General features: G+C 37.3%; 1 protein-coding gene across 1 annotated transcript; it reads right to left on the reverse strand.

Annotated features, from left to right (window-relative positions):
* Positions 1-634: 634 nt before the first annotated feature.
* Positions 635-7,951, reverse strand: VIM (vimentin). Its single transcript, XM_053466265.1, has 9 exons — positions 7,308-7,951; positions 6,094-6,154; positions 3,074-3,169; positions 2,770-2,931; positions 2,523-2,648; positions 1,912-2,132; positions 1,480-1,523; positions 1,238-1,323; positions 635-862 (listed from the first exon to the last, which is right to left on the reverse strand). The coding sequence occupies exons 1-9, from the start codon at positions 7,856-7,858 to the stop codon at positions 821-823; spliced, it is 1,389 nt and encodes a 462-aa protein (XP_053322240.1). The 5' UTR covers positions 7,859-7,951; the 3' UTR covers positions 635-820.
* Between the last annotated feature and the right edge of the window lie 5,769 nt (positions 7,952-13,720).

Here is a 13,720-nt window from a genome sequence, read left to right on the forward strand (position 1 = left end):
GTAGTTCCTATGAAGCTTTTACAGAAATGTTCACGTCAAGGCCTGCGCTACCTACCTTACCACGCTGAGCAGTCACCAAGTGATCAGGTGAGCAGTACGATCATACGCAAACCAACAGCTGTAAACAAGGTCATTTCTATGTGACCCCAAACTTTTGAACTCTGGTATATTATATATGTGTGTGTATATTATATAACTACAAAGTGGTGGATCTTAAGCATTTTAGCAGCATAGTTTACCTTTTAAATACTTATCCTAAATGCATAAGGGACAAACCCCTTTCATATTTCTTTAATGCAATCAGGCTTCCTATCTTTATAAGTAAGTTACACTGTTCCATTTAAAAGAGTACTTCGTTTAATTCAATGCCGAAGTATCGCTGTGAAGATAAAAAGCAATCTTTCTGGTTTCACTTTGATTCACTATTTCACCGAGAAAGTGAGAAATAATGGATACATAAAACACATGACTTTTTTTCTAAAGATTTATTGAAGCACAGACAGGTTCTCTGCGTGATGCCTGGAAATAAAACGCTTTCCATTGGAATTTAAGAATTTTTAAAAACAGCATCTCGGCACAAGATATTGCTATGATAATGTTTGTAAACTAAACTGTAGTAAAATCACTGTCTGTCCTTCAAAAGGGACTTCACGCTGCGAAAACCAATACATGAATTCTCCTACAGCTGATGTCTATCTTGGGCTCTTGAATTATCTGCGAAAGGCACTTGAAAGCTGGTTTTCTTGGAAGTTTAAACACAAGAGACAGGATTACTGAGCTGGTAAAGGTTCTAGGCTCCAAAAGGCACAGAATTCAGTTTTCACTCGAGGTCATCGTGATGCTGGGAAGTTTCATTAATGACCTGTTCAAAGAAAATAGCACAATTAACAGATTAGATAATATAGTCGTATACATTTACAAACATAATATTCTTCTACCTATGCAATCAGAAATACATAATAACATTGTTTTCCTTATGCACATTATTAGAAGGGATGAGTATTCTTGCACATATAAACTAATGTTCATATATTTTTTTTATTAAGGGGTCCAACTGCAATAATATATGACAACCAGAGCTTAATCTTATTTGAAAAAACCTCTCCATGGTCCATGGTCTTCTGAGGAACAAAACCTAGAACCCGTGAAGCCCCTCTGTCACTTTACACACCTTTGTACAGCTCACTGTTTGAAACATATTTTTGGTTAACCCCAAGTAAGTGGTTTTTAGACCAACCTGTCCGTCTCTGGTCTCGACAGTCTTGATCAGAAGTGTTCTTTTGGAATGGGAGTCCACAATTGGGTGGGAGTCCAGGTTGGTTTCTAGAAGAAAACAAGGGTTAGAGCAACTGTACCTCAAGACTCAAACTAATATGAAGTTATTAACTTATTAGAATTAGTCATTTGGTAATGACAGATAACATAATATGATGGCACTGTTTGTTGGGTTGATTATAATAAAAAAACATGTATATTTACCTCTCATGCTCATGGTGGAAAAGGAATGAACTGGGATGCTAATTCTGGGAGAAAAAAAAACATTGTTCCGTGAGACAGACATAAAATATAAAAAACTAAAATAAGTTAACTTTAAAAATAGCATAGTTCAATAACTGATTGGCTTATTTCATTGGATAGCAATAAATGGTTATGGAAATTTCCTCTAGTAGTAAATTAGCACTATTCAAAGAGATTACATGAATAGTGTGACATCTCTTATAAAAAAAAAAAAATATTTGCCTTAAATATTTTCAATATGTCATTTATTTTAGACTTTTTTTTCCGCATGTTGCGTTTGAAACTCAATTGTCAATTGAAACTACACTCGATTGAACAAAGGATGCATCATCAAAGTCTTTGATCTCATGCAGATAAAACAGTAAGCATTCTAAACATGTGCATCTAAATCACCTGCTCTCTTCTCCTTCCAGCAGTTTCCGGTAGGTAGCGATCTCAATATCTAGAGCCATCTTTACATTGAGCAGATCCTGGTACTCGCGTAGGTGGCGAGCCATTTCCTCCTTCATTTTCTGGATCTCATCTTGCAGGCGGTTGATAGTGTCCTGATAGTTAGCAGCTTCCAAAGCAAAGTTATCTTCCATCTCACGCATCTGGCGCTCGTAGGATTCATTCTGCAAGAGTGATGACAATACCAATTAAAGATGACCATATCCATATAATATATTACGTATGTGTGCGTGTATATCGGCTATACTACATTAATCCGGTCTTTTATTTATGGACTGCCTGTATAATGTATAATATAAAGTTTAGCGATACATTATGCACACTCTTTTTTTTGCTTAGGCAGACCCTCCATAGTGCATTATAATGTCGGTAAGTTACTTTGTGCATTCTAATAGGAAAAGAATCTTTCGTTATAAAAACAAATAAGCTCTGTAAGATCAATACGATTTATAAGAAGTCCTACAATTAAAACACAGGTGATTTTAGACCCTGTGTATTTTGGTATCCAGTGGCTTCTGTATCAGTTTTTAGAAGGAAATGTTTATTTTACTCACTGATCCTTTCATTGCATCCACTTCGCAGGTGAGGGACTGGATCTGTCTACGGTAATCGGCGGTCTCCTGCTTAGCCTGACGCAAGGCATCATTGTTGCGGTTTGCAGCTTCAGAAAGGTCAGCAAACTGTAAAAAATAGAGATTGAGGACATTTAGAAATCAGAGCACCATTGCCATATCTTTTCAAAATTATGCTCAATAGATCATAAAAAAAACTGCGGCCCAGGCTTGTGTCCTCATGATGTACCTTGGACTTGTACCATTCTTCGGCATCCTGGAGATTTTTAGCAGCAACGTTTTCATACTGCTGACGGACATCGCGCAGGGCAGCAGTAAGGTCAGGTTTGGCAACATCCATGTCAATTTGGACATGAGAATCCTGAATCTGGAGTTGAAGCTCACGGATTTCCTAGAAATATTTCAAGAATTAACAAGGAATTATTTTTTTCAGCATAAATCATGGGTATTTAGTTAAATGTCATTTTTTAAAAAAATGATGCAACAATTGGGAAGTCCACTTTATTACATTTAAGATATATTGCATGTTTTACCTCATCATGCAGTTTCTTTAAGAATACGATCTCTTCCTGCAGGGATTCAACTTTACGTTCCAGATCAATGCGTGCTAAGGAAGCGTTGTCCACATCCTGATTGAAAAAAATCAACAAATGCTGTCATTAGTATTCATAATTAGAACTGTGGATAAGTATATTGCTTGGACAATGGATATATATAGATATATAATTGGGATTTATCACAAAATAAATCTTAAGTTTTCTTGTTTTTTTTTTTATCTGATCACCTATAGGGAAATTGCCACCATTACAGCTTTTAGCATAATTAAATACTTCTACTAAAACTATCGACAGCCTGCCCTTAAAGATGATGAATGATGACCGGTCAAATCCTGAGAAGAAGTAAAGAAGGCTGCTCGTGGGAAGGGGTTCTAATATGTATATACATTGTTATTGTATAAAAGCCTTTAGGACGACTGAACTGCAACATGTAAAAAAAAAAAGTGTTGGAATTAACAGTTATATTCTCTACAAATACCAAGTTGTTTGTAATTTTGTGAAATTTTTTGTTTTGTTGAATAAAAAAATAAGTGCACTTATTTTTTTAAAAAAGAATGTATGCCTTTAAGAATGTCAACTGAATACAAAGGAAATTAAAGTATTCTGTCTTCTCAGGCATTTGGACATTCTCATTGTTTTCTCCTGAATACATCATTCATTCATTCACTTCTCTCTTATGTCCTGCTCCTTTACATATGAAAGCAATGGTTAAAGATCCTTGTGAACAGAGAACGGCTAAGAATATTACGTCTTTCATTAGTCCTTAAAGGAAGCCTAAAGGAACATGATGATGTAACCTTTTTTATTTATTTCCATCCTAAAATTTTGACATTTGGTCAAATAAATTATATTGCTTTTCTTTAGTACATTTATGCATCACAGGCTAATGTTTATTATTTTCAAGGGGTTGAAAATAATGTGTCAATAATCACTAAATAGAGAAATAGTTAAAACCACTTTTTCTTAGACATTAGATATTATATAATGTGATGTAAGACATCTGTCATTAGAAAAATAAAATTACTAATTTTTTCAGATATAATTAAAAAATAAAATACTGAGCTCTGTTTGAACGGATGAGTAACAGATCTATTGTAAGGGTGAGACCAGTTGCCATGTCGCTTATCTCTTGATTGCACAACTTTTCATTTTAATACATTTCGGTCAGTTAGCCGGCAGCCATGCCAGATATACATATGCAATATACACACGGGTTCCTCCCTCCGCAGCAAAGCCTAGCAATCAACCAGGATATTACATTTCATTAAACTGTTCTATTTCACACATTAACAAAATAAATTAAATGTATACTTTTAAAAGAAAAAAAGTTGAGTGATTTTGCGTTCTATAATAAAGTGCATTTTCTAAACTGTGTGGCACATGGGTGATCAACGCAGTTACAAAGCAAAGAAACTCCAATGATCGATCATAAATATATGTTTAATTTTCTGTATCTGGGGATGAATAAAAGTTTCCCGACTTGAAATAAAATTCCATTACTGCTCGTAACAATTACTTTTGGAGCACAAAGACGCCTATTATTTCTACCCACTGCACTTGTTCTAATTCCTGTTTCTGCATTCCAGAATGAAGCCGTGAGAAACTACTAATGCTGGACAGCAAAGGAAACAGATGGCCGCCTTTTTTTAACTTACTGGAGCCCATTGCATTCTGAAGCACTTTTGTCTTCAGCTCTGGTGGGATTCTCCTTTGAAAGGCAATGAGAATGGAAATGAAAGACTGGAGCTTTCACTCGGATCACACACAAAATATTCCCCGTATCTTTTGTGATATGGACTTTTATAACATGATAAATATAATTATATGGGGGACGGGGTTCCTGATCGTTTCCAAACTTTCTTAACCCCTTAAGGACAATGGGTGGTCCCTAAATCCATTGAAAACAATGCATTTTGAGCCCGTACATGGACGGGCTTTGTCATTAAGAGGTTAAAATGAAATTAAGTTATTAGATGCATACGTTTTTCCATTGTCAGTTTATTATGATGCGTATATGAAGTTTAAATTTCAAGGTGCTGAATCATCTCCTAAAAAGCAGCAATCGTATGTATATATGTGTAAATACAGGCGTGGGGACTCTCAGCATTTTCTTCTACATGCACCACTTCCTGTTTGCCTATGCAAATCGGTGATGAGTAGATAAGATGGCCGCCTCTTTTGGCATTTATATTATCTGTAGCCACTCCCAAAATTTCCATCCGGGAAAGTGATTCGTCTACATTAGGGCCATAGGTAAGGCGACTAACAGAAGGATTGACGGACCTCAGTGTAATTTAAGGGTCACCAAGAGGCCCAACATGGTTTTGTACTATATGACACACTGTCACTTGTGGTTGGACAAATACAAGACACACAACAGTACAACCAGAATTATGTAAAGTAAGTTAAATAGGACATGTCGCAATTTGGTAACTCCTCCAGTTTATGTATGTACCCTATTCTGGATGTAACTGGATGTGAATATGTCACCCACTTATCTTGATGTTGAGTAGGATGTAGACACTATTGTGCTATTCTGTAAATCTATGTGAGTTGTGTCCTGCTATCTGTTATCTGTCGATTTATGAACACATATGAATTAATGTGATGAGGCTGTACCTAAATAAGGAAAATTATATTTATTAATTACTTTTTACACTTGTATTTGGCTCTTTATAAGATGTAAAAACCCTGATGGAAAATAAAATTCAAGCCAAGGCCCAACAGCCAGATCCTGGAGTGAATTAAGAGATCATGAAAACCTCCCATAGATAATGTTAAATGAAAGTAAATGGTTTCTTAGAACACAATTATACAATGTCTGTGTGACATGTGACTTGGATATAAAAGTTGGCATCAGTCCTCCAGCTGTTTTATTCTTTTAATGCATTCAGATTACCACCAGGGGGCTTTGAAAGCCAAAGTAAGGGAGCTTTTGTGTATGGGAGGAAAAGGGGGGTGTTGGAGAGCATTTCATGAGTCTGTATTTCACAAACCTGTCTGAATGACTGCAAGTTGCTTTCCGCTTCTTCCTTCTGTATGATTTCATCTTGAAGCCTGAAGTCAAGAACAATATGTTGCAAATAAATATACTTTCCAATTGCCAGCTAACATCCCACCAGGTGCAATGCAAAGTCTACCAGGCTGAAAGGGTCTACAGAAGCTAAAACTGTTGAGTGTAGATAATATTTTCACTGATAATAGTCCAATATAAGTAAATGTCATGAAGTATCATTGCACACACTCTCACATTCATTAATAGCTTTGTTATATAGTGTGTTCAGTTTAAAGGGATGGATTTAGAAGATGCATCAAATGCCGAAATACTATATAGTAGGGGATATGCATGTATTCAGTAATCTGTGAAAAGTTGGATCATAGTTTTATCTCAGCCACTTCAAGTGTGATGGAAAACTTGGAGACAACCACCCCACCCCACCCCACACACAATTTATCATGATTCAAGGCATACAATAAATCTGAAAACCAAAAAGGTTATTGAAGGTTCTGCCCCAAGATGGAGGACATGAAAGTTTGAATGGACTGCCACACCCATCCAGAAATTGAGTCAGAAACCAGACACTCTGTCACAACCAAGATATTTGGCCAGTGCTGGGCTTTGTGCCTCTAACTATCCCTCCTCTGCTCATTTAGCCTCCCCACCTATTAATTATCTTGCATGGTTGGATTTTTTCATTCTTGCTGCTGGTCCAGCAGTATAAACATGATAAGCCAGAACATTAACCCTAAAAAACATCAGCAGCCCTGCCATACTTTAATAATCATTTGGCATTGATGTTTCCACCTCTCTGGACAACAGGGAAAGTTGTCTCCTGATGTTCTCCCAGCTTCTTCTCCATCGCTTGCATGGGATGTTAACCATTAACTACTTCCATTAAAGCATGTTTCCAGAACTAGCATTTTATGTTTCATTTTTTTAATACCTAGTATTGTCTCCCTTTTAATACTCTTTTTAAGACAAAGGTTTTTTGTTTGGTTAAAGATCACTTAGCATTATTTCTGATGACCAGTTGTAAATCTCTTATTTAAGACACAGCCTCATCTGAAATTGAACGTTCCATGCAGATCAGATAAATTAAGTTACCACAACTCTAAATATTATATTCTAAATACCAGAACATGAATTATATTAGCTAAGCCACTCACATTGATAAAGAAAACAGTTATAACTACAATGCAGAAGCCTTACTTCTCTCTCAGTCGCTGAAGATCATCTTCGATGTTGTCTCTGTCTACCTCCACTCTGGCTTTCTCATTAGTGAGAAGGTCCACTTGTCTGCGAAGTTCCCTCATCTCTTCTTCATAGAGGTCTCCAACTCTGGAGGTTCCCTTCCCTTTCAGCTGATCCAATTCAGCCAGGAGGATTTTGTTCTGCTGCTCAAGGAACCGAACTTTGTCAATGAAGTTGGCAAACCTGTCGTTGAGCTCTTGCATCTCAGCCTTCTCGTTGGTCCTGTTGGCTTTAAACTCAAGGTTGATGGCATCTGCCAGGGAGAAGTCAACGTTGTCATAATTTCTGGCCGGCGGCAGGCTGCTCCTCAGCCTCACAGAGGATGACTTGTAGATGGCCGGAGAGGCAGATGTTGAATATACCCTGGTGCTACTGAAACTGCTGCCTCCAGGGCGTACGGAGCTGCCCAGGGTGTACCTGGTGCTGGGGGTCACATAACGACTCGAAGACGAGCTTGATCTGGGGTTTCCCCCAAAGATTCTTTTGTACGAGGACTTGGTGGTGGCCATGCTGATGATGATGTGAGTTCAGGTTTTGTAAATCCTGCGATGTTGTATTAGTCGCCTCGCGTAGTCTCCCCGAGCAGCGCTGAAGCAGAAGAGAGCTGGCACCAAGGGTGGTATTTATAGCGGAGATAACGGGACTCCCGCATGACCGATGCCACAGCCGACCAATAGGCTCTGCCCCTAGAGGACACTTGGCGCAGCCCTTAGCCAATAGAAATGCGCTGCAGCGGTTCTAAAACTTCTGCGAAGCATCTGACCAAGTGTTTTTCGAACTTCTTGGCTCTGGCGTTTGCTTTTTTTTCCCCAAAAAAAGAAAGTGCAGTCCCAGCCAGCAGCTGCAGCTCTCAGCCCGCAGTCCCCGAGCCTCCGGTCATACATTGTCTCCGGAGTCATATTTACTGACACAGAGCCTGTACATCATCATATTAACCATCAATGGAGAAATGTTACATTTTACATTCATATATGCCTTGTTACTTTGAAAACTTTAACCCCATAAGTTATTTTGTGTCTTATTCATACCCCCCCCACACACACTGTACTGTATGTGTGTGTATAAGTATGTGTGTGTGTATATGTGTGTGTCACCATGGTGATAGGCAAATACCAACATGGGATTTCCTCTTTCACAAAAGCCACAAGCATCATGCTGTACCCTGTGTTGGGGCACACACTTCTCTTTTACTATACACAGTAAATGACCATACATACTCTCCTGTACTATAGATTATATTGGGCTATACTTTCCATTTGTTCTATACACCCAGCTTGTCTATACATTCTATGCGGGCGTTGTCCCATACATAGTCTAGGAGCAGAACACATTCTACCACGTTGGCTTTCTGCATCTGCACAGATGTTGCAGTCTGGAATCAGTAGATCACATTCTTATTCTGTATATGTACTTGGTATATATGAATATGCATGGACGTATGCTTTCATATTCTTGATTCTTTACACACACAAATATATATTTATATATATATCTTGGAAACAAAGGACCATAGAGAGGTCTGAGAGTAGGACCACTCCCTCCTTCTTTTAGGATAGAGGGGGGGTGCAGGGACCAGCACATTGTCTCTGAGACTGCTGCAAGTAAAAGGACCCTCCGCTGCAGCTTGTGCTCATCTTGCACACTTAAACTATGTCTGCTGCAGCTGCAGCAGGATGGGGCTTTTCTTTGGGGGTTTTTCTTTGCAAAACCACGGGCAACAGGAAACTGGTAAATCAGATATGTATGATACACATTATGAGCACAATTAGTGAATAACGCAATGAGAAAGACATATATTGGGCAAATAGAACAGTTTCTTGTAATTTTATAAAGATATCTTATTAAAGTCATTATTAGTATCATTATATTTTATTTATATAGCACCAACAATATACGCAGAGCTTCTTACAATACATATATTCAAAGGGTACATTAGGTAAAGAGGGGCTTGCTTTTTGATGAGATTGATTGTTCTTATATGGCAGATGATGCTGCGAGTGAATGAGAGGCGGGGTCCCCTCCTTCATCTGAGGACACCCCCAAATTCTATGAGACATTTCCTTCCTGACTGCAAGGCGGGGAATTCTTGGGAGCTTTTCCAAAAAAACTTTACAGGAGGGAGAGAGAGAGAGCCTCAGCCCTCCAAAATCCGTGCAGATCCCACTTCCCCCTTACGATTAGCCATGGTCACAGTCTAGAAATTTCCATGACTAATACTGGGTAGGCAGTCCTAGCCAGTTCTTGGCTGGGGACAGAACAAAAGTTTTTTATCTTGACACTGCAGGCAAAGACCTTCAATAATAAATGAATTCAGCCACAAAGAAAAGAATAAAGTGAGAAATAAAAAGCAATCACTGGTCCCTACAGCTGACAGTGACATGGTTAAAACTAGAATTCAAAGGCAACTATTTGGATTAAGTGAATATCTGTATACTAGACATTACGTATTATTATTTTTTATTCTACATAGCGCCATCATATTCCATAGCGCTGTACAATGGTCAAACAGGACATAACAAGTTGTATATGATATAACAATTTGACTTACAGACACAACAGGTGAGAAGAGTGCTGGTCAAAGGAGCTTACAATCTAGAGGTATAGATATATATATACATATATATATATATATATATATATATATATACCTCTAGATTGTAAGCATGTATGAAAGTTGGTTTGCACAAAAGATACTCTGGTTTGTTTTTTTGAGAAACTAAAGAGTTGATTTGTTCAAACATACAATTATGCCAAGGGAAATGTTGGCCACAGTTGTTTGTATGTTTCCATGAATTTTCTCTTTATTTTCTCAAAAGATTGGAGCATGCCTGTGCCAACCTGATTATTATATACACTTCTATGCTGAGGAACGCTTGGTTGCATACAGTAGATGCAGGGAGATGATGTCTCCCAGATAAAAACAATGAGGACCAAATGTTTTAGAGTCATTTTGAATATATCTTGTAGGGTCTTGTAGTGCATTTCCTACGTCTAGGTTCATTTTGCTTGTATGCGATTTCCAAGAAAAACAACTCCTCAAAATAGTTTGTGTATGAGGACACCATGTATGGGTAAAATATACATATCCCTGGACAGGAGTCATATTACCATGGGAAATCCGAAATGAATTAGAATGTATATTTTTGTAACAAATAATGGTGCAGAAACATTTAATATACCTTTGTAGATTTATGTATGATTGATATAATGTATTTTTATGCAGTTATACGCAGTTTCTGATATATTAGTATTTTAATTCTATAGCGCCAACAATTTACGCAGCGCCTCATACAATAAGTACATTCAAAGGGTCTGCCCATAAGCTCACAATCTAGAGGATATGTTGGCAAACATATAAAAGGACAATATAAATATATATGGATAATTAGGAAAGTTGTATCAAGATGGAACTCGCTGGGCTCAGGTATTGTTAATGGTAGTGCTCAGGGCTGGTGACAGTAGGTCCAAAGGAACAAGACCTGAGTTTCGGTTAAATTCCAACTGAGTTGAAATTGCACGCTACCAAACCATAATAACCCAGTGAGAATGTTTGCCCAACCATGAGATTATAGAGCACATATTTGCCTGGGATAGGAATTTACTATCATTACTATAAGACCGAGAGCTGATTAAAGCTTGAGTCTTCTATATTTCCATATAATGGTTTTACTAAAAACAAAGAAAAACACTTGTAGGTCACATTCAAGAACAGTATTCTTAGCAACTCTTCACAACGCTATACCAAAGCTATATTGTTGTAGGGAACATTGCATTTCTTCAGTGTTAGCATACAGTGTTCCTCAGGATCACAAAGCTTAATAGATGCACCACCTTGGCAGGTGGCTATAAACCTCTATTTCCCCATCTCTGGTATGAATAACAATAACATGCAATGATGGCATGTGTCATGTACCATGTGTGACAGACATATAGACTGTACATAGGAAAATGAGCTACACAGTCTTCACTCAACCGATCTTAAGCCACAATATATCTTTCCTGTCTTGCCAGACGATTGCATCTTCTCAGTTTTGTTCATCAAAATCTCATATGAATTGTCTTGACTGGCCAAAGAGCATTCACTGAAACCTATAGCATATGTCTCCTGAAGGCCAACCTACCAAACTGCCAGACTACGTACAAGTCTGTAATATAATATAATATAATATAATATATTTAATACATTGTTTTTGTCCTTTGCTGCTGCGGCAAGTTGGTGGCCCTGGGTTGAATGGCTTGGATACGAAGGCAGCTTTATTATTATCTGCCATGCAAGCCAACTGAAGGCCACGTGACTTTAGAGGAGCTACCCCATTATGTTCTCTTACATAACAGAATGTTATACCTGCAGAATGTTCTAGAACCTTGGAAGCACAGCCCAACAAGTATAGTAAGTGCTTAAAGTAAGGCTTTCTTTTCCTATAAAAAGCCCTCCGAACTAAGCCCTACATGAGCAATAGTTTTCAGTCTGGATTTCATTTATAGAACAGCATAATTTTCTAGCCATGCCACAAAATCTTTGTTTCATGGCTGTGCTTTAATATATTGCTAATAAAAAACAGATGTCACATAAAATTCACAAACTGAATCACGTGTAGGGATATTGACGCCACAAAATATCTTGTTAAAAATGGAGAAATTGTGAGAACTGATTAAGAGCTATTATGAAGCAAATAAATGTGTACTTGATACTCTCAGATCCTTTATGTCTGGAAAGCTTTAGAAATATCTGCCATTTCTCCACTATGAGGTCACAGCTGGATGACCTTAGATGAGCTGATCAGAATGGATGTCTCATTCGAGAAAAAAAAAACATTCCCATTATTTCTTTACTTGATTACTACACTTTAGTGCTTAGGGGTGATTAAAACAAAGAGTTAAAATGAATGTTAAATATATTTTTATTTTTATCCGGGTATTATGGTCAAGAATAAAATGAACAATATTTAAATTTTACTATCAGAATGACTTTTGCTGCTGTTACAACAACTACACAGCTTGGACATTACAGAGCTGGGATCTACTAAGATCCACGGGTTTTAAAGAAGAGATCCTTTTAAAGATGGGGATTCCTCGCCATGCTTCTTCTGTGCTAAGTATGGCCGAAAGTATGAGACCAACAGGCTGGGCTGCACTTCCTGACCCTGGCACATTACTTCATTCCTGAGCATTCCAAATTAGTGCTGCTCACTGATAACACACAAAGCACTGGGAACCTGCACTCAAACCATCCTGTTCAAGGGAGATCAATAAAAGTACATTTTGTATATCGTGTACACTGCCACTATTAATTAAAACGGTATACTTTAAAATTTGTATAATAAATTACAAGTGTAGTAACAGAAAATATAAGGTATAAAACAAGATTAATTAGAACACTTTCTAGGCATGTAGTTCGTACAACTATTGTGCCCTTCACAAGCTCAACAATCCAATACAATATTGCCCAATTGAATGAATCAGGTATAATAAATAAATAATAAATAAATACTGATAGACAGTACATAAAATACAAATACGTATTGATCTGGCTATTATCTCCACAATTCTTCATTAAATATTTCCATACAATATTGGTCTGAATATAAGCTTCAATTTTCCCCAGCTGATTTATCATTAAACTAACATGCAGACTATAACCTACTTTTTCCTCTGGAAAGACGCAAGTGAGTAAAAATCTGAGACTAATATTGCATATTCTCGGAGCTAGTCTTACGCTCATTTCCATGAGATCTGCGCATGTTTATGCGGGTTACTATTGAAAAGTGAGATCTTTTTAGGAGACTAATCCTAAAGCAAACACTCACATAGATGGAGGAAGACACAAGTTACTGGGAAAAAGTCCTTGTAATGTACAGTATAAAGATTCTCATGGCTTTTGGGTCTACAAGTAATAAATGTTTGAAATATAAAAAAGAAGTTGTGGCTACTTAGACATTTGAATAAAATATTAACTTTCCAAGCCCACATAAAAGAGGCACAACAGGAGAATACTTCATGGAATGAAACACCATTGTATCCTGTGTATTTCACCTACATTAATGTAATAGATCCCAAGTGACACTAAACCGGTCAACATCAGGAAATGTTTAGGTGAGCAATAATTAAACTTAGCGTAATGCGGAATATGTGCATTGTCATAACACAGTGGATTTAATCATAGGAAGCACCTGCACTAGTGTCTAGTGTGGACATGGAAATTGTATTTGCATGGTATTGAGGAACAGAAGAGTCGCTTATTATAACACATATTGGAACATATACAGTTTTTGGAATAGGAATAGAATAGTTGGGTACTATAAGTGGTAATACCCATCATTGGTTTTGATATTTTCAGGAAAATATATAGGACTTTATTTAAGTTTCTAAAT

The sequence above is a fragment of the Spea bombifrons genome, chromosome 5 (genome assembly GCF_027358695.1).
Source record: "Spea bombifrons isolate aSpeBom1 chromosome 5, aSpeBom1.2.pri, whole genome shotgun sequence".
Taxonomy (NCBI): Eukaryota; Metazoa; Chordata; class Amphibia; order Anura; family Pelobatidae; genus Spea; species Spea bombifrons.